The sequence below is a fragment of the Platichthys flesus genome, chromosome 5 (assembly GCF_949316205.1).
Source record: "Platichthys flesus chromosome 5, fPlaFle2.1, whole genome shotgun sequence".
Classification (NCBI taxonomy): Eukaryota; Metazoa; Chordata; class Actinopteri; order Pleuronectiformes; family Pleuronectidae; genus Platichthys; species Platichthys flesus.
In genome coordinates, this window is record NC_084949.1 from 19,376,943 (window position 1) to 19,399,917 (window position 22,975).

Genomic DNA, 22,975 nt, shown 5'->3' on the forward strand with positions numbered 1-22,975 from the left:
ATTAAAAACAAGGGGGAGGTATGGGGAGGGATATGGGGGGAGGGCGTGGGGTGTTGAAATCCTTTCCGGAATGTTCCAAATGACTCATCATGCATTTCGAGGCTATAGGTGGCTCCTGTCTGCCCGGCCAGACGGCTCCACTTTGTCTTAATCCGCAACAAAGGGAAGAGGAAAAAGGATCCATGTCCCATATCCAACTACAATAGACGCTGCCGCCGACCATTCAGACGGACTTATCTGACAAATGTGATACCAGAGACCTTTTCAAGATGAGACTGTACTTTAAAGTGTCCATCCAACGCACGATTGTCCATTAAGCTCGGGACGTCCGTTTTTGACGTACGCTCTGAATGGCGGACTTGCCCCTTCAGCCTGTTCGGGATGGAGATAACCTTGGATTCTGCTTTTGAACTACTGCACGCTATGAAAACCAATTTAATTATTCAGGAGCCATAGATTAGATTTGCTCATTTAAATGCAGCCCCAGTTAAACATTGATTTGAGGTTTACTATTGATGTGCCAGGTGGCCAATGTTTTCAAGTATTCCAATATCCTGTCCCTGCGGAGCCTCACATTTATCTTGACAAGTCAACTGCAGGAGCTAGAGAAGTGAGATGCCCAGAGCTGCTTCCCCAACCTTCATGCTGCTCAAAGTCAAGAAGTGACCAGGATGCACAGCAAAATTATGGATTCATCTTTAGGTTATTATACTTAAAATGACACGTTTTCATTTCCTATTATTGTTACAGTATTCTGGACGTATTTCAGTGTTCATTTAAACGAAATGTAGCTTTGAAAGATGCATCATTAGCATATAAGCAATGACATGCATTGGTTAAATCTCTCCACGAACACTTCTTTGCTGTACTTTGAAGAAAGAACATATGAAGGAAACAGTTCTTTTTTGTTGTGATCCTGCTAAATAATAGAAGATCAAACCCAGATAAAAGCATGACTTCCTTTGCGGAGGTCATAAATCATTAAAATATCGACATTTTAAATTACCATCTGCAAAGAATTTTTTGGGGGAAAACTCACATCAACGTATGCACATTCCTTTAGCTCCGAGTGGGAGGTGTGGACAGTTGCATGACCCTGGAGGCACAGGGATTAAGACAAGCGTTAAACACCTTGGGAACACCGGTGTGTACGGAGCAAAAACAAACCACAGAGGAAACAGGATTGTTACAACAAAACAAGCAACGCAAATACCGAATTGATTAAATCACTTCCAGAACAAAAGGCCATATTTATGAGGCCGTGTCATTAGGAAAATATGAATACTTCAGTATTTCCAAATCTGCAGTACTTTTACTGCCAGTAATTTCCACCTGACAAATAAATTACCCTCTGTGCTAATTTAACTTTCATCACTTCAGAACTTTAAGAACAGGATGTGATTTGAATGAATCTCATTATTTTTCATCATTTGAATTAAACAGAAATTAGAATGAGAACCTCTAGTTGAAGAATCCCTTTTATTTTGGGGGAAAAAGAAGAAGTGCTTCACCTTCGTTACTGATGAGAAAAGCATCTGTCAAGCAGCTCGGCGACAACAGATGAACACGCTCCCGCTGCACAAATAAACTCATTATCGGAATAATCTGTTTAACTATTTGGCCGCACTCTTCCCCTGCTGATCCAATCCTTTTATTACACCGATTATTCCGTGCAGGTGGATTTAATTAGGTGTAGTTGACCTGCTGTTAAGACGCTATTAAATCTTGCTGGAGGAATAATCTCTCATACATCAGAAGAAACAAGCTACCTTGTCTCCAGATGCTGTTCTTCTTCTGTTCACTCCTTGTTTGTCAGCCAACTGTATAATTAATTCCACCTTAAGTGTGATCGTCTTGGACTGTGGTAGCGTGGTTTGATCCTAGATCTGTGTTTAGAATATTGGGTAATATCTGGAACCTTAACTGCTTGATCCTGGTGACGCTTCATCTCTGTCATTTCATGGCTACTTCCACTGATCTCCTCATGAATTTAATTCAGCGTTCGTGTGGACAGATACGACACAGATGTTGGTTTAGAAACGGATCCCTCTCTCTCTCCGTCACTGTTTGTGTTCCTGGCTGTGCTCAAACAGCTGCAAGTATTTAAAGTATCGCATGCATGTCATCGTACTGTGTATTTTCTCTCTGCTGTCATCTAATTGCTCCAAATTATGTTTGTTTGATCAATGTTCTGTTTTAAAACAAGGTCATTAAGGTGGTATGAAGTAATATTTGATCTACAGAGAACATGCAAGGAGCAGGAAACAGAATCTCGTTGAAAGAACAGACCTCATCCTAATTGCCCTCTGAGAGGTGAAAGTCATGATGCAAACGGAAAGTCACATTTTCCCTGTAAAGACACAGTCCCCTTATGAATTTGAATTCACTATATTCCAGTATGTATTTGGATCCTCACTTAATTGTGCACACTCATATTTATCAGTCACCTAAATATGTCGGATTTTTGCAAGAAGAACCATGAATTATTCTTTGAGAAATGTTCTCTACACTGCAAAATAAATCCTTGATCTACGGCTCACATCTCCCCAACCCAGTCTGTTGTGAGCCAGACAACCGTCTATTTCAATTTCTTGATCAATTGTGGATCGATCGTTTATCAGAACTCAAATTTAAATCAGAACTAGAGGCGCACACATATTTCTGCCAACTTCCTTCCTCTTCATGTTAAAGAAAGTAAAAAAGAAATCCTGGATAATCCCGGTTATTCCAATCTGCTCTGAAATGTAATGGTTTCTCACCTGGGTCATGCTCCACCCCTCCACAAAATATTATTGGAAATTGGTTTAGTTGGTTTTGTGTAATCCAGGTAAATGACAAACAAACACCAATGAAAACTGCTTTTACATTATGGTATACAAACAACTGAGATACAAACAAACTTTGAATCGACTGCTCTGCACTGGTGAAGTGATTTTTTCAGTGAATATTTATCCTCAGCCACTGAAACCTCTCGAACCAATACCCGCCAACTGTGCCTCTTTGTCCACAACAACTGTTTCAGTACTGGGCAGAGTTAGAAAGAATGCACTGGGCTTGCATAACCTCTCGGTTTAAATTACCACAACCCTGCGATAGGAACACGCTTGAATGATTTGAAGCGTGCAAAGCAGTCACAGGTTGCTGTATCATATTGCTTTCACTTAACAATAGGTGTTGTTAGCTCAGCGCCAGAGGAGAGGTGGACAGACGCGAGAGAGGGGAGGGGCTGAAATTCGCCTTTGCCTCGGTTGAAATGCCGATGCCTCTCCACCTTTGAACCTTCTCGTACAAATTGCGAATGGATCCTTTGAATCCGCGAGGTACGATATATATGTAATTCTCCAAGATCCTATTTCATCCTCCTGACTAAAAGAAAATGGAGCGCAGAGGAAAAGAAAGGGAATGAGGAGGAGAAGGGACTCAAAATTTTTTTCACTCTTTCTCCCACGAGCCCTCAATTTTTCCAGACCTGATGCTCAGCTCATGTTCAATTCCCACAAGTGTAATCCTCTTTGATGCATAATTGTCCTCTTTACTTTCCAGGAATGTGGTGTGTGGTCAGAGGTGTTCTAATCCATTGGTTGGTGCTGGTCATCCTCACATCTCTCTCTCTCTTGTCTCTTTGTCCTTTTTATTCATCCTCCTCTCTTTACTATTCTATCTCCATCAAACCCCTCAATACCCCCAATCCCACCCTCTCCTTTCTTCTCTAACCCATTTCCTTTTGTACAAAGAAGAAGAGCTGGACTATTTAACCCCACCAGTGTGGGCCAGTCACCTCCCTATCTTTCTACCTGTGGATCATCAGCCAGCGAGAGTGGTGTTGGAGGGTGAGATTCATCGATCGACCTCCTCCCCACCCAGCGGCTTCCCTTTTCTCTCTCTCCCCCCCCCCCCCCCCCCCCATCTTAGCAACATGCATGGTGCAGCACTGTGCGAGAGCGAGGAGTGAATGTCAATCTCGACTAATTCCTCACTGCTTTCTGTCGTCCGCCACCCAGAGGCACCACAGGAACGGCTTTTCAGAAGAAGTGCCAGCGTGAATGCCAAGCATGTCATAGTCTTTACCACTCCACCATTGCCTCTCTTTCTCTGTTCCCTTAGAACCCGACAGCCATCACAATCTTCTCTTCACTGCACCTGCGCCCTTCTTCTTTTATCAGTTTCCTTTCCAGTTTCTTTTTTTGAGCACCTGGAAAAGGGAGCTGCTCCTTCCTTTTTTTAAAACCTACATCGACATGGACACAGCACTCACCGCTCCTTGATACTGCTAGAACCCCCCCCCCCCCCCCAGTTTTAACCAGTGTTATCTTCTTCAGAGACACGCACATCCCCTGAGAAAGAGACCCCTGATAATCTCTCTGTGAGTGATAGAGGCGTGTCGAGAATGCAGCAAAGCATACCTCAGTGGAGCTGACCCAATAAATCAGTCCACTTTGCATCCCTTCACATGTGTCCTAGCAGTTCATTGACTGTACAGTGAACACCCCAGAGGCGGCTGTCCACCTCCACCGCTCTCTCACCGGCCTCTGGAGTCCTGGGGCCATGTCGAACTGTCAGTGCGGTGCTCTTATCCGTCTATTATCACTCAACTCTTCAATCCCTCTGTGTCCTTGCCCAGTCCTGTCTTGTTGTCGTCTCTTTGTCCTGTGTGTTGTGTTGTTGTTTTTTTCTTTTCCTACTCCACACAGGAGGCCCTGGCTGCTTCCTGTGCCTGGCATGTGCTGATGCTCACGGAGCTGCCCCTCTCTCTGAGAATGTGACAATTTCAGTAATCCCTAACTTTACATTTTTAAGCTGTTTTTCAGAGCAACGGGCAGGAGGAGACCTGTTCCTCTGCCACACTGACAGTGGACAGTGTTGTTATGTTTTTCTGTGATTGCAGTTATAAGAATGCAGTTGTTTACTGTGAACACCAGGGCTGGGGTGACACCGCTAATTAAAAAGAACTGTAGAGTTAGGATGTGTGTATATGTGTTTGCATTTGTGTATACGTCGGTCAGCGTCTTGTGAGGAGAGAGTACAAACGTTTGGGCTTGTGAAAAGGAACAGAGAAAATAACCCTGCTGTCAGACAATGACGGGATAAATTAGTTTGATTATTGATAAAGAAATAAGAAGCATCATATCAGCCCAGACAGAAAGTATCTTGGCTCTTGGCTTTGAAAGAGCTACCTCTATGTGCACACACACACCCACACACACACACACACACACCACAGCCCGCGTTCTGAAAACAAAACCTGTTGTGTGTATGTTGCAATGTCACCATTCATTTTGGCAGGACTTTGCATCTGTGTTACCACCTACTTAGAAAGCCTCCTTCCGTAACCTTGAAGAGCTAAACACACACACACACACACACACACGCCAGCTTTGAAATTGTACTTGCACAAAGTTTTATGAAGATTTGACACAATCCTGTATCGTCATTCTCGTGTTCTAAGTCACACAAACGCTGTGAAGTCACAGCTTGTGAAATGATCATGCGCCAGAAGAAACAGTAACAATGCGGCTATATGACGGTTTCTCTACGTTTGTTGAGAATTGTTAGGTCTAATTACAAATTTACAGCTAAATTTAGAATACTTTATCAGTGCCTACTGGCCCGGCTTGATAGAGCGTTTGTAGGCATTTGGTTGAGATATTTTGTAAAAGAAGTTCTCGTGAACAGAGTTCCGTTTAAAAACAGAGGGGAAAATATTCTTTTAACAAAATATCCGCTGTAATTTAAAACCGGCCTAATTAAGCTGATGTCTTGTATGACAGTTTAGAAGGCCCCTTATTATGCTCACTCTTGTTTTCAGCAAAGTTAATGCACTCCACTTACAAACTCATCACAGTATTTCCACCAGAATGTATAGTTACACGACTTTAAGCCTGATGGAACTTGGTTGGATACAAAAAGCAGAAGGGTCATTCTAAATTCCGGCCGAGCCCATTCTCTCAGCCGACGTGGCTTTAGTAGACCCGAGGCTATCATTAATACAGGGCGGGGTCTGTCAGCATACAAACCAGGCATCTGCTCCGTCATTCATCCGTATTAATCTGTGGTATCTGTTCAATGTGGGAGGTATGTGGCACTCCGAGAATGCACCCTGCATATGTCCGGAGGGCTAAACGTGGCACCATTTCTAATACAGCCAGCCAATATGGAAATGACCCGGCATGTGCTGTACAGTGAGATGCAGTCTATTTGTGATGGTTCCACAGTAAGCCACAAACAGAGTGGTGATGATGGTTCAAGTTATTTATATTTCCATCATTCCATTGAAGTCTATTTCTGTAGTTTCCCATTTGACTTTTCGCCTTTTGGGCCTGGAACTCCCAACGGACCAGACATTTTTTTTATTTGCAGGGGCAGGAGAAATATTTGTGGAAGAAATATTAAGAATAGATTGGGGCCAAGTAAGACACATTACCCGCTGTCTCCATCAGCATCCATACATATTTAATCCCTACCTACTCACTCATTCAAAATTATGCTTGATCAGACATGAAAATGAATTGGACCTTACACTTAAATTAAGCCTAGAACAACTTTACAGTATTCCAGCCATTCATAATGTGGGCCTTTATTAAATCCTAAGGATTATAATCGGATAAAAATTCCATTAAATGCTGCGGTGACTTTTATATCAGGGGAAATTAAAACTGATAGCTATTTGTTTACCTAATATCCCAAAGGCATTAGATGAAAACAATTTGGTTCAATGTGTATTAACTTTTACAGATCGTTAAAAATATATATTTTTTTCCCTCAGAGACAGTTATTGTGGATCCATAACAGTTACTGTAGCCCACAGTTAGGTAGCTTGCGAATGTACTGAAGTAAAGTAGAAGCACTTTCACTTTCATTCTACAGAACCCTTAAATTCATCCAGTTGGACCAATGTGCAGTCACCCATAGACATCAGGTCTCTCTTGTTATTTTTAAGAAAGCGATAAAAGAAATAGCTGGATCTGCCCCCTAATTAGATGCCTTCCTTTTAGCACATGTCCCATCCTAAGGTTCGGGGGAAACCAAAAACACAAACGGAAAGGGGTAAAAACCTCCCCTCTTTGCTGAGGTAAAAATACATTTTTATGATATACTCTTGAAAAGGGCTGTGAGAAAGAGCTGCGTCATGAAAAAGCGCGTCTGCTTATCACAACCAGTTCGGTATGAACGTTCCTTAACGTCCAGTTCTCTTCAGCTCAGTGACACAATTTATTAGAAAACTTCAGATTGATTTAGGAGTAAAAAGAAGCTTGAAGCAAACTAAAGTGAAAAAATCTTGGTGTGCAAAAGGAGTCTTCTGAAATAAATAATTGACTGAGAGAAACTTAGATTTCACTTCAACTAATAGCAGCATGATTAATATATTCTCTCAAGAGCAGTGTTTATGAAATGTATATTTTTTGGAGCCCGTCAGCCACTATGCAATAAAACAGGGCCCTGGTAGCGATGTGCATAGATAGACTTCATGAATTTAATGATGGTATAAGTGATACCTGTGCTTTTTCTGTTACATCACATGAAAGGAAAATACTGGAGATAAATTGATCAAACTCCTTTTGGCTCTTTGATTGTTTTTCTCCCGATTGAATATATCTATAGGTGAGCACTGATGCCTCTTCCACATTAGATCCATGAAACTGAAACCCCTAATATCAGTACCAACATTTGTAATGTTGTTAGATACATTCAGCCTTTTCCCACGATTAACTCTGATCTGAATTTCCCTCGGGATTAATAAAGTATCCATCTATCTAACTGTAAAAAATGTTTTTCATAACAATTGGATGTTGTGAATGCTATGTCAGTTACATGCTTTAACACAGATGGTGCAGAGGCAGCAGTAGACTCATGAAGGACAGCTTGACATTCTGTTATAGCAGGAAGGACGAGTGTAACTAATAACATTAACGACTGCTCTGTTCCGTTTAGGAGTGTCTGTAAGTCACTGGAGCGAAACACCAAGGCCCTGGGACCAAAATACCTGAATGGAATGCAGACATTATTAATGCTATTAGTTATAGCTGTGGTTTTCTTGCTATAACACCTCAAACTTTCAGACATTATGAAAAGACTAAAGAGCTATTAAGCGGTTGCTTAGCTACAGTTCTTTAAAAAATGTTTTGTGATGTTCCTTAAATGAGAGGTTTTGTTGATTCACAGTAAGAGGAATACAAAAAAAAATCTAGAACTACTGGTACTCAGTTAAATACATATTTCTTCTCCAATGCCCTACAGTCTCCTTATGACACCACTTTAAATTCACTGGTTCTGAATTTTTACGAGGATCTGCACCAAATTCCACCTACTCGTAAATATCAAGATCCATGAATTATTCTCTGAGATATCAATGACGTGTTGAAAAACGCCCTATCTCCCAATGTCAGAGACAGTGGAACATCTGAAATAAAACTTAGTTTCTTCCTTCTCCTGTAGTTTTTGTGTAATCCAGCTAACAATCAATCAAACAAACAAACAAACCAAAGGAGTTCTGCAAAGTGACTGAAAAAACAGATTCTGGATCCACCAAGAGTATGGAGACATGAATAACCTTCTCAGTTAGCCCGGAGTTTGGGGCTGTCTCTGGGCATATTCCTTTCTCCCTGGAGCCTTCCCTGCCGCGCACTCAGACAAATATCATTTTCACCGGCTCTTGTGTTCGAGCTCGCTCTACTTTTTATGCCTGCGTATTAAAAAAAAAAAGAAAAAGAAAAAATGGGAATTATATGTGTCTATCATTAAGCTGTGGTGAGTCAGAGGGTAATAACTTAATCTGTTATCGGCAGGGTGACGGTTAACGCTGGCTTCCTGTTATATCATCAAAGAGGGGAGTTGTGGGCCTGTCGGAACACGGCAACGCTTCACTTCCTTCCTCCTCTCAAACACACACAAACACACACATTAACACACACAAACAAACACACAGACACCTCAAGCCCAAACTTAATGGATGGGTGAGGTTTAACACAATTGACCTTTCCACCTTTGCCCTCTGACTAATTTCACCTGAGTCGGAGGGCCTCTCTCTCTCTCTCTCTCTCTCTCTCTCTCTCTCTCTCTCTCTCTCTCGCTCTCTCGCTCTCTCTCGCTCTCTCTCTCTCTCTCTCTCTTGTTCAGTCCATTTATGCCTCTCTCTCTCTCCTTCTCCCTCTCTCTGCAGACCTGAATGAGTGCGGGCTGAAGCCGAGGCCTTGTAAACACAGGTGCATGAACACATACGGGAGTTACAAGTGCTACTGCCTAAACGGCTACATGCTGTTGCCTGACGGGACCTGTGGAAGTGAGTGTGCCCCCCCCCCTCACTCACAGACACACACACACACACACACACACACACACACACACACACACACACACACACACACACACACACACACACGCGCACACACACACACAATGATTGTACACTCCTCTTGCATTGTTGTCTAAAACATTCCTGCTCTGTCTTCTCCCTCCTCTGTCTCCTCTGCTCTGGAGCCCGGGTGTGATTCTGCGAAAGCTTTTTTCTATGTTCACTAAAACCGTATTCATCTGAACGTCTGAACACGGCAGAGCTGATGACATATGCTCTCTGTTGCAAGTTACCTCTTCCCGCTTCTGTGACTACCTCTGACAGCAGCCTTACAATCCTTTGATAGACTTTTTGATTAATGGCCCATGTTGATATGCTTCGTTATAGCTGCACTACACAGTGGAGAACCCCTGTGAAGAACCTAAAGGGCTCTTAAATGAAAAAGAAACTCCATCTTTAGAGCCGTAGTCTTATTGTTTGCCCTGAGGTATTTAACAGAAAGAGAGTAGAAGCCTCTTTGTAAATTCTGTTTCCCCACCTGATAACTAGTTTCGCATCATGTCTCCTCTCTGGTATGGGTAAATCCCAGTACCACAATTTTCCTCATTTGTCTTTTTATCAGAAGATAATACATTTTCTGAGTCTGAATTACTCTCCTCTGGAGGCAATACCAAGATATGCTGGGGTGTTTTTTTGTGTGATGATAGCACGATAGTGTTAAACACCATCTTCTCTCCCTGGCTGCTGCTCTGATCAATAGATCACTGTAGCTTTTAATCATCCTGGATTACCTCAGTCATTACGCTGTACTCCAGGGTTCCACGGCAGCTGAGGCAGCAGCAGCACGAGCCTCGCTTTTAATTTCCTGTGAAAGGTCCGAAGCTATCGAGAGAGGCTGAGCGAAATCGAGGGTCTCGATCTGCCTGGCGCGGCTCGACCACAGAGATGCTGCAGACTGGCGCTTTGATATGTCGGTGATGCATTATTAGTTTTCAAGGGTTGAAGAGGATAAAAGTTGGTGAGGGAGGATTGCGTGGGCAAGGTGGGAACACAGGGCGATTGTGAAGCACAGGAATCTAATAATGGCAGTGTGTGTGCTGCTCTGTTGTCTGCACCCCAGGATCAACCTGGCTAATATCAGAAAAGTCAGGCAAGTGTGCCTCGTACACGTTGGCTGGAGGATAAGGACCAAGCTTGAGAGTCTATTAAGTGTGGGTGGGAGTGAAGGAAGTATAAACAGTGCACCCTTCGCTCTCCATTGTGACATCAGCATGTGTTAATATGTGTTGTCTTCCCCTTGTGTCCTCCAGACGCTCGCACTTGTGGCATGGCCAACTGCCAGTACGGCTGCGAGGTGATGAAAGGAGAGGTCCGATGTCAGTGTCCTTCACCCGGGCTGCAGCTGGCTCCAGATGGAAGAACTTGTGTGGGTACGTCCCACAGTTTACACTGTTTATCTCCAGAGTATGGTGGCCTAGAGGGCTCAATGAACTGCAATATAAGGAAACACCTGCAAATAGACACAACACACGCAAATGGACACGTCTTTATCAATTTGAGAACACATGTGCAGCGAATAGAAAATGCTCTGCAAACAAACACAAACAAATACCCAAAACACAACCAAACACGCACAGTAGTATGCAATGCATTTTCTATTTGCTGTGCTGTGTCTTCATTGATCCAGACGTGTTCTTCGTTTTCCCTCGTTGCGTCTATTTGCATGTGCTTTCTGAAGTTGCAGTGCATTGAGCTCTCAGGGCCACCGTACAAGAGGCATGAACACTCTGTCTTTATTTTACCCTCTTTCTTCTTTAGTCGACTGTGGCAATGTGTTGTTCTCGGGTTTTAAATGGGCTGAGGGACAATCAGGCAAAGAGAAAGAGGCTTGGCAGTGAAAATGGTATTTTTGAGCTGAAAGGAAATATCTTAGTGAGCAAAGTTGAAACTCGTCCCAAATATTAACTAATACATCTTTGTTTACTTTGATCAAGGACCCCAGCAATTAAACAGTGTGTCACTAAACAGGGACTTGATTCCACTTCCTACCTCCTCCAGCTTTCACAGCAGAAATGTCCTCAGGGGAAGTCCCGGCTCCCCCCCCTCAACCCTTCCCATCATCCCCTTCTTCTTTTACCGACTCAGCTCCTCACATGAGTAACTAGCAGAAGAAGGGGGCCAGTTGAGGCAGTTAACCTGTGTCAAGTTTAAAGACAGGCTCTTCCAAAGTGGGCCGTTCCTGTTATTCTGCCATATAGTCCCACTTAACTCGGGGCCGGCTAATAGGGGGGCAAATCTCCGAAAGACAGCAAACATAAATCATGAAAAGGATACAGGAGAGGACAGAGAGGTTGCCTCCAACAGGAATTAGGACACGGAGGGTTTCCTGATCCGTCTGGAAGCAAGATTTGAGTTTTATGGAGAGAAGTGGAGACAGTAACATTACTCTTATACATTTATTTCCTGCCTCAGAGGAGTGGTGATTTACAAGCTTATATTGTTCATAATATGGTTTATAATATATAAATTTGTATTTATTAATTATTGGTACTAAAGTATTAATAGGGATGAAATAACAGGACATTTATGGAACTGACAATATAAAACCAAACTGGTGCGTGTGTGCGTGCATGTGCGTGTGTCTGTGTGTGTGTGAGAGAGAGTATGCGTTCTAGATTTGCTACTATTTGCCAAGTCAGAGTTTTCTTCAAAGCCAGATGTAAATATTCATATATTCATAAATCCAGAGCTTTATAAGCAGCAATATTTTGTGTGTAAAGACAATCTGTACAGTACCTGCATCAAAGTGTGCTTGTGTAAATATAATTTACCATTGTCGTGTCAGAAGCTGAATAATGCAGCAGCAGCAGCGGCAGCCTCCAAACGTTGTCCATTTAGCAGCTCCACTGGAGCAGTGTGCCTTGCTGATGAGAACCCCAACAGTGGTTGTTCAGGAGATAAGGGAGCTCTGCCCACTTCCTGCACTGGCTTGTTTTCCCAGCTGGTCCAGGTGCATTTTTAAGGTCCTTTTGAAAGTACAGTCCCTGTGGCTCCACTATGCTTCAGCAGCAGTGGACCCATTAATGATTTTAAGGCGGATGCTTTGAGCCTCTCAGTGCCTAAATATTAATGCCCCCATGTCTGCAAAGGTGATAAACAAAGACACTTAGAGTAGCTCATTAAATAATGGAACAAAGCATTGTACACCGGATTCTGCTCACTGAACAGAATACATAATGGGCTTTGTTCAGAGGAAAAAAAGTTTTCGCATTGGAAATGTTGGTTGAGTCTTGAATTAAATTGCCACTTTGAATCCAAAGGTATTAGTACATTGTGTTATCTTGTGTACATAATATGTAGGCTACTGTATGTGAATTGGAATCATTCCTGTATGTAATACCTTGTCTTCATTTGTAGATGTGGATGAGTGCGCAGCAGGAATCGCCGTGTGTCCCCGGTTCAGGAAATGCATCAACACCTTCGGCAGCTACATCTGCAAGTGCCACGATGGCTTTGACCTGCAGTACATTGGAGGGAAATACCAGTGCACAGGTAGCGTCACAAGGCCTCTGCACAGAGGCGTCCACAGATATAAACTCACAGTTAGGGTTAGGGTTGGGGTTAGGGTTAGGGTTCTGCAGAGATGTTTTGACCAATCGATAAGTTCTTATTGGTGAGTTTGACTAACACTGAGGGAGCGTTAATGTACATTTGAAAACGTGCACATTATCAGTGTTGCAGGAACACATTAATTATTATGATTATTTCATATTAATAGAAGCTCAGTAACATTATATAAACTACTTTTTATTCCCTTACATTTAATTATTTACTACAGTTTCTTATCTTTTCGCAAATCAAGATTTATGTACAAAATGTACATAAACGTAAACATATAATTCATTGTTACAGATTAAAGTGCATGTAAACTGTAAAAAAACAGCTCAAATAAGTTCTTTAGTAAATAACATTAAAGTTCTTCTTCCATGGCATTATTTACTTTACAGTATTGTTGTTAAAATCGTAGTTTAAATGCTGTTGTTTTACATTTAATGGAGTATTTAGTCACTATACGTCTTCCACTGCTGAGGATAAGAAAGAATTATAAATGTAATTAAAAATCAAAATAGCTAAATTGAATTTATTAAATTTACTTTGATTCATACAGAAGAATTGCTGAAGAAAAATAATGAGTAACATCCATGACCCTAAAGGGGATCGGGTGTGACAGTATTTAGAATACAAGCATGTAGCATCTTTTAACAAAACATTTTTTGGTTTAATTGAAATGGAAATATCTCACTTAATTGTCCCTTCCCCTTTATTTTGTATTATCTAAAGAGGAACTGGAAACTACACTCAAGACTAGCTGCCATTAAGACTTGAATTGGTTGTGCACAGACACCCATATTTCCCTTGAATCCTGGCAGCATGTGGAGGACTCTCCAGTCTTCCTTTATTGAAATCTTTTTTCAGAACAAACTTTTTTGAGGGTGAAGAATAGAAAGGGCAGCAGTGGCAGTTGGAGGAGCTGGTGGCTGTCGCATCTGATTCGCCTGAAGGACCCTGCAGCTCCTTGTAATGATTTTGCTCTGGCATTCATGGAGGGATCACTGTTATTCACTTAAATGCTTTCGCTAACAGCGCACCTGACATAAACTTTAAACCCTCCTTGAAGTGGATGGGAAGCAATTAGCCTTTGATATTCTGCTGTTTTGTCTGAAGCGTTTTACACTTGCACCCACTCCCTGAATGTTGATATGTTTCCATTATCTTTTCAGATGTGGATGAGTGCTCTTTAGGTCAGAGCCACTGCAGCAGCTTCGCCACCTGCTACAACACGCCGGGCTCATACAAGTGCAAATGCAGAGACGGCTACAGGGGGATGGGCCACGACTGCAAACGTAAGAACCGAGAACAAAACCCTGGCCCCTGTGTTCCCTTCTGCGGAGAATCAGGGCCCCACATTTTTCTTTTCTTTGCTAGCGTGTTTCAGAAAGCAAGTAAGAGGGAGGAATAGCCTCGCGAGCAAAGAGCTTGGACTGAAATTCCTTTCTTTGTCATGGCTGTCAGTCTTTACTTAAATCCGCCTGCTCCCTTATCACATGCGCCCAGAGTGATCCTCCACTCCCGTGTTGACATCTGGCCATTTTAATCAGCCAATTTAGAGGAGTCTGCATCAAATGTGAAATATTTCTCTCCCCGGCAGTTTGTCTCTTTCTGCTCGCTGACACACAGTCTATTAGTCAGTGCGTCTGCAGTTTCAGCTCAGTGGACAAGGAGTCATTTATTCTCCACAGTTATTTAATCATCCAACGGACACAACTGGTGTTACAATCCATGGAGCAGAGAGGATGCCTCCTGGCGTAGGGCGCCGCAGATATTTCACCCTGTCACCTGCCCACAGGGTGTGAGCCCCAAGTGTTCTGGGACTCGAGTTGCAATATCCTATTTGTGTATCACATATCAAAGTCGCCTGCAACCCGAGAAGGCAATAACTGAGTTCAAACCGCTTGCCTTTGTCCACGCTCATTCCTCACTCATGACACCCCCCCGACCAGCCAGCACCACCAGCCCAGTCTCTGCTTCTGCCCCTGACGTGAAGAATGTGCGCGCAGGAACAAAGGGGAAATGGGAGGTGTTACTTTGATGACGTCTGCAGAGTGAGGGTGATCTCCAGGGCACCGCAGCCTGTTGGAGAGCAGAGATCATTCCACACACACACACAGAACAGCTTTAGCCCGATGCTGTGAAGCCTCTGGCTACAAGCGCACAAAGAATCGCTAATCAGGACGAGCGTGAATAAGAAGCCACGGCCAAAAAGCAATATGAATTTTAAAAAACAGCAGATATTCATTTGAAAGCAGGTCGCCTTCACAGTGGCAGATCTGTCCTTAAAAAGCTCCAAATTGAATGAATGAATGTGAAACTGCAGCTGGTTTCATATCCTGTTTTCGCAAATGTGAGCTTTTACGTCGGTGTGATTTGAGACACCCAATTTGTTTTAGGCTGCTAACATTTAGTTAACAGATATCAGGAGATGAGAGAAAGCCCTTCTCTGCAAAAGTCAAGCTAATCATTGCAGTTAGTCTGCAATTCTACGCCTCATTAAGACTTAAGTGCTCATATTTCAGTGCTCCATCTGCATTCTCTTCTCATTCCAGCCATTCCAAAAGTGGTTATTGACCCACCGAGACCCCCAAATCATCACAACCACATCCCCGACCGGGATCAGAGGAGGACCACTACAACCATCCGCCCTCCACAGACCCCAAGGAGAATCTTCCCCGTTATCCCCAAATCAACAACTGCTACAACCACCACCACCACAACAACCACAACTACTACAACCGCCACAACCAAGGCACCTCCTCCTCCGCGTCGGGTCACCCCAGCCCCACGAAAACCATCAGTTCCCACCCGGAAGCCTTTCGTCCCCACCAGGAAGCCTCTGATACCAACACGCAAGCCTTACGTCCCACCCAGGACAGTAGCTCCAACCAGTCGCCCCTCGACGCCGCCACCACCCACCCCTGTAGACAACACCATCCAGAAGGAGGTCACGAAGCAGAGAGGGGACGTTCACAGTAAGAGCTCGATTTTTCCATTATTTTATTTATATTTCTGAACTGTTGGTGACCTAATGCCACTCTTGTCGTAGAAAAGAAAAATTTTAACGCCTATCACACCTTTTTAATTTGTTTTATTTTCCATCTATATTCAACAGCGTGCTCTGTCAGTGTGAGAGCAGCACTTATTGATATCACATTCAGATTTTAGAATATTTCTTATACTAACCCTTCTGGGAACTTTGAAAAAAGATCAAAGAGCAGATGAGGAATGGACTTTTCATGTCCGCACCGCGAGGTACGAGGAGAAGAGCTGAAGCTGGACTGAAGGAATCTGTACAAAAATAACTAAACATCGAAGCTCGGTCACAATCACAGAAAATCCAAGCACAAGCAGACCTCATGGGCTGCAGTTGAGTTATTGAAGATTTGCAGATAGAAAATAGATATAGATATAAAATATATTCAATTATAAACCTTTCTACAAATACCAATAATATACGCAGACCTTTATAACTGCATTCAATTCATTTTCTGGCCACATGGGAGCAGTTCAACTATATCTGCAAACCACAGCTCTAACATGTTCTCACCTCTTAACGTGATACATCTGGTGAACCTGCTTCCAAACTGTTGCATTTTCCCACATCCTGGAGATGCAGAAACACATTCATTTGAAGCCGTGCCCCACATTCACTCACTTTTGGTTTTAATCTTCTCCTCGGGGAAATATCTGCCTCTTTAGCTGTTAAATCTTTTTTTCCATAACAACAGATGCTGCTGTGTCTGGAGAGGATGATGATGACAGTGGTTAAAACTGAACCAAAACAGTAGAGTGATGGGCCGTAAAATCCAAAATAACTGACCTGAAAGACACCAATACACAATACATAACTGAGAGTGAAGAGAGGAAGCAACACTGTTAACATTTCAACCGAATGCAGTATACTCATATAAAGATATATTGATTGGAGCAGCTCTAACATAGTAACGCTGCAGTAGGAGACTCTGATCTCTGGGTTTTGCTGTTTAATTGTGCAGTGAAGCTCCTGTTTGCTTTCACAGACTTTAACTCTATAAGGCTCTTATTTGTCTCGCTATTCGTCTTCATCAACTCCCTGACAGGTCTATCGCTGGAGAGAATTTGCATATTTCTTCATCTGAATCCGAGAACACTGCGTTTATTTTTAAAACATGACACATTCTGGGGAATCAGGAGTGATGTTCACCTGTCTGATTATGTGAATTATCATATCTATTTTGTATTCAAACTCATGAACATGTGGATGCAATTTTTCCAAGCAATTTGCATCGGGCCGCAGTGTATCTAGAAACTTTAAAAATGTTTATAATGTCAGCTCAAAGTGCTTGATTTGTCAAATCAGCCAGGCTAAGGCTCTCACTTTAATATGTGACCCTCTATAAATATGATTTAAACATGATGAATAGGTAATATATAAGATATTTTGATCTCAAGGTAAGTTAAAAAACTGATTGGTGCTCAGTCTGACTATTGTTTATTCACATGCCACATCGTGCTCTCTGCCAAGCATGGAGCTTTACCCGTCTTTGATTTAGTTTGACATTCTTGACAGAAACCAAATAACAGAGCAGAATTAAAAATACTGTAGCAAGGAGAGCCGGTTGAGATCTTTTTTTTTTCTTTTCACTTTAATAAAGGAGGTAAACACTGCAATTCTCACAGTGTTGAATTCATTTCACCTATTAAAAGCATGGAATTGCTACTTTTGGTCCAAAACCGCAGGGACAGTATAACCTCTGTGAATCTATTTGTATGCAGTTAAACACCTTTTTATAATAATAACTTTATTTATGCAATTCCTTTAAAAGACAGCCTTTACAAAGTGCTTCAAAAAGATGGCAATTAAAACTTAATATTAAAGGGGAGAAGCAAAGGAGTTTAATATATCATTTAAACTTGAAATGTTTAGAAAAATAAATAAATAAAAATAAACTGAACAAATAAGATGAATGATAAAGAAACACATAAGTAATCGCTAATAAAAATACCACAAAAGCCATTAGGTTGGAATTCTGGGTTGGGGCCCTGACAGCAAAGGACCGATCACTTAGGAACAGCCGCCAGATTTATTGCACGATCCATATTACTCCAGATTGTCAACATACCCCATAAAAATCAACAATGAACTGATCTCACTAAGATCTATTGTGTGCATAACTCTAATACGGTGCATTTCTCTGTGCCGTAAGCCTCCACGGCCGAGCCACTCCGTTGCACTGGGTGACAACACAATGTATTCCAACACCACCGCAATTGTGTGGGAGCAGAAATTTTATGTTAAATATTTAAGAACCTTGACACAGAGATACATTGAGTTATTTTGGAGCCTGGGAGAATTTAGCATATATTGTTACAAAAAAAATGTAGCAGAGAATTATTCATTATTCACACATCCGGGCAACGTAAATTTCTTAAGAGCACACCTACTGCATATTCATCCGCCGGTCTAAATAGTCTCCAACAAATGGACTATTTATCTTGAATTTGAATGAATTGAAATTGAAATGAACTTCAATTATCAACTGTTCCTGAAAATTACTTTTTTATTTTTTTATCAAGCTGTGATGCACTTTAAAAGATTTACCTCTTCAGTAGGAAAAAATTACCTTTTAAAGGATCAATAGCTAAAGACAGGATTGGGATGTTGCAAAGTATTTAAAAGGACTAAGGTATAAATGCTTTTTATAGGATTTGTTGATATTGTTATAAATTAGGAATGATGTCCTTCATATTGTCCAGTGCCCAAAACTTTCTTTTCATATCTTTTAAATTATCTATGCACACAATAAGAACATCGAACTGGAACTAATTAAAAATATAGCACTCAACCAAGCAGATATCTTCAGCATCGCTTGCCCCTCCCCTTTGTAAAGTACTCAACCCCTGAGCAGGGACTTTTTATAGGTTAAAAATATTTCCACCAAACTTAAATTGGATCCTGGTCCCTGCAGTGGCAACTCAGAGTTCCTGCAAAGGTTCCTGGGTAAAGTCCCTGAGGCGGAAAGGCAGCTTTGGTGAATATGCACATTATGATGCAGCGTACAGCCAAACTGAAAAAGCAGCAGAAGGTGAGGACTGTCAAGTCCAGATGCAGCAAGAGCATGAATAACACAGAAAGTGTAATCAAACATAAATAGAAATGTTTTTGTGTCATGCTCACTTGTAGGCACAGCAACAGTCAGTGTATCTAAAATCCAACATTAAGCTCCACTGACATGTTTGGAGAGAACAGCAAAGTACAGGATAAGAGGTGAGATCATGTGGTTCCTCCTCACCTTGCCAGATGGCAGCACATAATTAGAAAAAGGAAGGAGGAGAGAAATTACATTAACACCTGTCTGCACTGCTTGAGGGAAACATCAATCTAATGGTTTGCACCAGAGCAGTTCGAGAAATCAGAGCTTCCTGGAGAAGGTTTGTACAAGACGAGGAAGGGAAGGAGCAGAGACACCACAGTCTGAAATAGGAATCATTTGAATAAGAGCCTCAGGGTATGAAGAACATCTCAGCTTTGCAGATGTGTGCTGTGGCCAGAGCAATTTTCTGAGTTTTGTGGTTTCCTGTTCAGTCTGGACCTTTTCAATCACCAGCATGATTGCTTCACAGTGGAAATTCAGAAAACTTCAACTAAAAGTTTGTTAATTAGTCACGTTTCTGTGACAAGTATGAACTTGAGCTTGGAGGAAGGTTGCGCAGCTTAGCATTAATCTTAGTAAGAAGTAGTGGCTTTCTGCAAAGTTCAAAAATATACTTGCGAATTAAAAAAAAAAAATTACAAAATGCTAATAATTAAAAAAAATATAGCACCATGTGTTTAATTACAGGTTGTTTGTCTCATACCATATTATAGAAGTGTTTAAGGTTTCATGTAATGTTCCTCACACTGCTACTTCAAGAAATTCAAATCATGAAATATGCTATTTCTCTTGAGACATAAAGAGACAAGGAAAGAAAAGTCGTCTCTGATCAGTGTATTTGCTCAACGCTTAAGCAAATCATAGAAAATCCCCCTTAAGCCGCTTTTATTGAATAAAATAATGAATTAAATATTTGCTTAGAATAAACCACAAAGCCTCAAAGGTAAAAGCACAACTGTTACTAATGTAGTAACATTAAGTATGAAGTTTTATACAGGGTTACTTCCCTCAAATATTTGTGTTATATTGTTTTAGCTGCTCTGCTTATTTGGATCAGTTTGTATTTACAGACACAATGTCAGACTTGCTCTGGCAATCCACTGACTGTGGAATAGTTTATATTTCAACTACTTTCTCCTAAAGAAGAACTCACATCAGACTGTTGACATTGAGATCTGTGGGTCCTACAAAGTAACCGGTTCACAAGCTCCAATCTACATTTTTAATGGTGTAAGCAGCACAGAATTCCCTTCACCTCAGTTGTATTGGAGCATAGGGTTAGATTTTAAACTTTGGTTTTACTCTTAGTCATTCTCCCGTTAATTAATATAATGCAAAATGAATATAGGTGATTGTGCCTCCTAACCTGATTGTAACAATTCTTGTCATCGGATTAAGAGACACAGACACCCGTCAATACAACTATTGATAGGTATTTGTGTTTCCTTATCCGATAGTTTAACTAAAATGTCATGTTTATTTGTGATACATACATGTCCTTATCCAGTTAGGCTCTGTGAAATAAATTGTATGTTTATTATAAATTGTAATTAGTCTTTTTTCTTTATTTGCATTAATATGACATAGCTGCAGGAAATTATCACCTATTTCTTCTTAATAAACACAATTTATCTGTTAAAATATTTTTGGAGGCTTGAGCCCTCCTGCAGGGTCCGCAGGTTTGATTCCGACCCGACCCTTTGCTGTGTCTCTTCGCCGCTCTCGCTCCATTTCTCGTCTACTGTCCTATTAATCCAAAATTACAAGAAATCTTCGACACAATGTTATTTTGTAATTTGGTTAAACCCTTACAGATTCAAAATCGCACTAAAGAAAAAAAAACCTAAGCCAAATAATTGAAGTTCATTTCACAGTATCCGCAGCCCAACTTGATGAGACAGAATATCAAAGCTATATTTTGCTACTCGCCTCAGTGCCACAGCTCAAATTATCGCTCCTTTAATAAGCACGTCACTTTATTTACACTCTATATTTCTGACCTACGACCGGATGCATAACTCCTGGGTGGCTATTTCCTTAAAAGCCCAGACACACACGTACACAAACTCGCACACACAGACCTGGGTGCCTGGGATTGCTGGAGAGCCTGGTGTTAGTGTGACCTCCCTGCTCTGAGATTCCTACGACTGAAAGACTACATTGCAGTCTGCGGGGCTGTGTGGCCCGGGGTGGGGGGACGACTCTGGGGGGCCGACGGTTCAAGTGCAGGTTACAGCACATTTGTAGCATAGGAGCAAGATTCTGCAGGTTGTTGTGAGTAGTTTCACAGATGTTTCTTCTCATCAGCAAACCCCACCAATTTGCAGGTTAGAAAATAAATGAATGACTTTCCTTTGTTAAAATGATTTCAAACCAGAAAAGACAACTTTCCTTCCAAAGGGTCAAAGCATCTCAAGCTGCAAAAAGATTTGTACCAACTTTCTGGGCATCGCTTGTCAGTTGACCTTTCATAAGACAGCTTGGCTTATGGTATTTTGGGCAGTGTGACCCCATTGGAGAAGGAAAGAGGCTATTTCAGGACTGTGTGTGTGTGTGTGTGTGTGTGTGTGTGTGTGTGTGTGTGTGTGTGTGTGTGTGTGCTCTTGTACAGCTATCTTTGTGTCTACAACCTACGGAGTGAGGTCATTTTGGGAAAGTGAGGCATGTTTTGGCATGTCCTCACTTTGTGACCCCTCTTTAATGGACTGTTTGGGGGTTAAGACTTGGTTTAAGAGTTAGAATTAGGTGCTAGGGGCTAGGGAATGAATTATGCCAATGTATGCCCTCACTAAGATAGCTGTACAACCGTGTGTGTGTCTATGTGTGTGTGTGTAAGTGTAAGCTCCTGGTTGTGCAGCAGCAACATTTACCCAAAATACGCCTCAGACGAGCCTTTGCCCTTTTTCATATTTGACTTCTGGTGTTTGTGCAGGTTTTCTCTGGTCTGTGTGGTTAAATGTGTTTAGATACAAGGGCAATAAACCATGACATTGATTCATCCTTGTGGAGTAATGAAACAAATCCACACGAGAGCCACAAGCAGTGAGAAAATATAATACCTTTGTTAATCCTTTATCTAACCCTGCGTCTCTCTCACCTCAGTCCCTCGGAACAACGGAGACAACACTGTGCTCGGCATCGACTTTGACATTGAGCTCGGCAACACGGCGGATGAAGCCAGAGACGACCCAGGTAAACAACACATTTGACAAAGACAATCAGCGGCGGCTGACTGCTGAGCTCAAACAATGACGGACGAGCCACATTTGTCACGGGCGAAATGAAAGTGACAATCAGCTCCTGTAGTATCCCTGCCGAGGCGAAGCAATACAGTGAACAGATGTGTTTTGATAGGCCTTTCACAGCGAGGTGACACGTGACGTCTGTTCATATCCGTTTAAATAATGGCTCACAGCCCAGGACGCACTGCCAGATTTTCTAAATTTTCACATGAAGCCTGCTTGACTGTTTGAAAGATGAATTGATCATTTGGAGGCACATCTCCGCTCATAAGCGACATTGTTCTCGATGTAGAATTCCTACAATAACAATTCAAAAAAAATATTTAGTGAGGAGACAGCATTTTGTCTGTCGTATTTGCTCAGTGTGAGTTATTGTTGTCAATGGCGCGCAGATTAAATTGCCCTAATGATTTAGTCGCATGTTTATTTTTGGTTCGCAGAGAATCATTTGTCATACACTGTCGAGAGAGAAGGCGTTTTCATTGGCTCAGAGAAGGAACTGAGAAGTGTTTTCTGGAAACGGGGCTTCATGAACCAAATTATTGAGGTTATTTTGATCTTGGATCCAAAATTCGTACAGCAGTTCATGGAGAGAGAGACTATTTTTGCCTCAGTCACAATATAAAGTCATTCAAGAGATTTGAGATTCGAAAGATCTTTACTGTCACTGTACAGGTACATTGAAAGTTTGTATG

General features: G+C 41.8%; 1 protein-coding gene across 5 annotated transcripts in view; it reads left to right on the forward strand.

Annotated features, from left to right (window-relative positions):
* Positions 1 to 22,975, forward strand: part of npnta (nephronectin a) — a 48,281-nt gene that overhangs the window by 19,896 nt on the left and 5,410 nt on the right. For 3 of the 5 annotated variants that reach the window (XM_062388802.1, XM_062388803.1, XM_062388805.1), the window contains 6 exons: positions 9,158 to 9,277; positions 10,600 to 10,719; positions 12,707 to 12,841; positions 14,071 to 14,193; positions 15,454 to 15,876; positions 22,141 to 22,230. In XM_062388802.1, coding sequence (XP_062244786.1) covers positions 9,158 to 9,277; positions 10,600 to 10,719; positions 12,707 to 12,841; positions 14,071 to 14,193; positions 15,454 to 15,876; positions 22,141 to 22,230 — 1,011 coding nt within the window. The remainder of the gene's footprint in view (positions 1 to 9,157; positions 9,278 to 10,599; positions 10,720 to 12,706; positions 12,842 to 14,070; positions 14,194 to 15,453; positions 15,877 to 22,140; positions 22,231 to 22,975) is intronic. The other 2 variants (XM_062388804.1, XM_062388806.1) reach the window with 1 other exon arrangement.